This window comes from Pistacia vera, unplaced genomic scaffold, assembly GCF_008641045.1.
Source record: "Pistacia vera cultivar Batoury unplaced genomic scaffold, PisVer_v2 Contig489, whole genome shotgun sequence".
Taxonomy (NCBI): Eukaryota; Viridiplantae; Streptophyta; class Magnoliopsida; order Sapindales; family Anacardiaceae; genus Pistacia; species Pistacia vera.
Genome location: NW_022196322.1, coordinates 263,550 through 265,508, shown reverse-complemented (window position 1 = coordinate 265,508; position 1,959 = coordinate 263,550). Strand labels below are relative to the sequence as shown.

Below are 1,959 nucleotides of genomic sequence, written 5' to 3'. Positions count from 1 at the left end.
AACAATATAACCCTTTAAGTTTGAAATACTAATATTGTAGTAACCATCAATTTTCAAAGTGAAATGTTATAGGAAAAGGGTAATTTGGGCATTTAAAAAGAGTAAATAAAGGAAAACAGTTAGAGGATGGACACAAAAAAACATGTATTAAGTTTGACAACGTTTTAAATCACAAAATGCACTTTAGTATTCTTTTGACGGAAAGATTAATTTTATAATTCCTTTTAGAAACTGTTTTCAGAAAAGAAAAGAAAAAAACAAAAACAATCCAACCCGACACCACCACAGGGTCAACAAGTTAGAAAGCAAGAAATAAAAAGACACTCTCCCTCCAAAACAAAACAAAACAAAACAATTTCCACAACGCAGAAAAAAACGTCTTCTTCTTCTTCGCCGATATTTCTTCTCTCTCTGTTTCTCAAGAAGATATGCCACAAGTGGATCTTGAAACCCTAGTCTCAGCCTGTGCCGGAGGCGGTTCTTGCGACAATAAGATCGCCTGCGAAACCTTAGCCACCGACAAAGACGATAACAACAAGCCAGATAATCAACTACCTGATCAACCCGAGATTCCGGCCGATTTCCCGCCCGAATCTTTTTGGCTCTCTAAAGACGCTGAGTTTGACTGGTTTGACCGAAACGCCTTCTATGAACGTAAGGAATCTCAGAAAGGTAACTCAAACTCAACCAGTCTTAATCCCAATCCCAGTTCAACTTCACAGAGATTTGCCACCACTTTGAAGCCCAAACCCTCCATTATTGGCCTGCCCAAGCCGCAGAAAACAATTGTCGATACTAAAAGTAAGCGGAATTGTAAACCGGTAAACACCCGTTGGTTCCCGAAACGCTCCGGTTCGACTCTCAAATCGGATGCTACACTTACTGAGCCGTCTTCTCCCAATGTTTCTTGCATGGGAAGAGTGAGATCCAAGAGGGATCGCCGTAGATTGAAGCACCGCCAACGCTCTGCTTCTGAATCAGGAACTCTAAAAAAAAAACCCGAGAAAAGAGAAAAAGCCGGGTTGTTCTCCAAATTTCGTGCAATTTTCGGATCCGGTTTAAAGAGAGGAGCAAAGAGTGAAACTCAAGCAGGGGATTGGAGAGATTCGCCATCAAGAAATGGCGGGAAAGTCATGAGTCACGATATAAGGGAGCGTTTGCCGCCGGGTGACGTAGACGCGCCGCCGAGGAAGAGTGAAGCGCGTAAGAGCGTTGATGGCGAACCGGTAGGTTTAGGTGGAATGAAGCGGTTCACGTCTGGTAGGAGATCTGATGCATGGGCGGATGACGTGGTATGATCTGGAGCGTTGGACTCGTATTTCGTCGTGTGGGTTAGGGCAAGTGAGTGGGGTCCCGATAATTCCCGGTCTTGATTTGGTGTCAGTAAATGGTCGTTGGGATGGATGAATGAATAACGGTATTCCCAACCCGGTAAAAACAAGGTAAATCACATTTCCACAATTTCGTTTTCGTTTTTTCCGTTTTTGTTTCGAAATTATTAAGGGTTTGTAAATACAATATAGATTTTTTTTTTTTTTTTTTTTTAATGATTTGTAAATTGGGTTGTAATAAAATTTTGAGAGGATATGGTCGTGTAATCTATTGATCAAATACTAGTTAGTTTTTAACGCCGGAATTGGGTATTGTGGCGTTAGGGTTTGGGGCATGGGCATAGGTAAGAAGTCTTTGTTGAGGAAGATGGCAAATTTGACCCTAAGGAGGAAAAATGATGTGGAGTGGTTTAGAATCTTGACTAGCTGGCTTCTCTCAATAATGTTTTTCTTACTTAATTCATTTTTATATTATTATCATTAAACTTGTGCCTAACACTTATCACAAAGCCTTTTTTTTTGGTAAAATTTTGTCATGACACAAGCTAAAAAAGTCTTTGCTTAAGACTTCTCGAAGGAATTTTCAACATAATCGCCATGTTTGACTCACAGTAAAGGCAACACTATT

General features: G+C 40.4%; 1 protein-coding gene across 1 annotated transcript; it reads left to right on the top strand.

Annotated features, from left to right (window-relative positions):
• The first annotated feature begins 278 nt into the window (after positions 1-278).
• LOC116104938 lies at positions 279-1,479 on the top strand. Its single transcript, XM_031391361.1, has one exon. The coding sequence runs from the start codon at positions 429-431 to the stop codon at positions 1,296-1,298; it is 870 nt and encodes a 289-aa protein (XP_031247221.1). The 5' UTR covers positions 279-428; the 3' UTR covers positions 1,299-1,479.
• Positions 1,480-1,959: the final 480 nt, after the last annotated feature.

What these genes read in the sequence shown, in the direction of transcription:
- LOC116104938 (XM_031391361.1), top strand. Translation starts at nt 429, where the DNA reads ATGCCACAAGTGGATCTTGAAACCCTAGTCTCAGCCTGTGCCGGAGGC.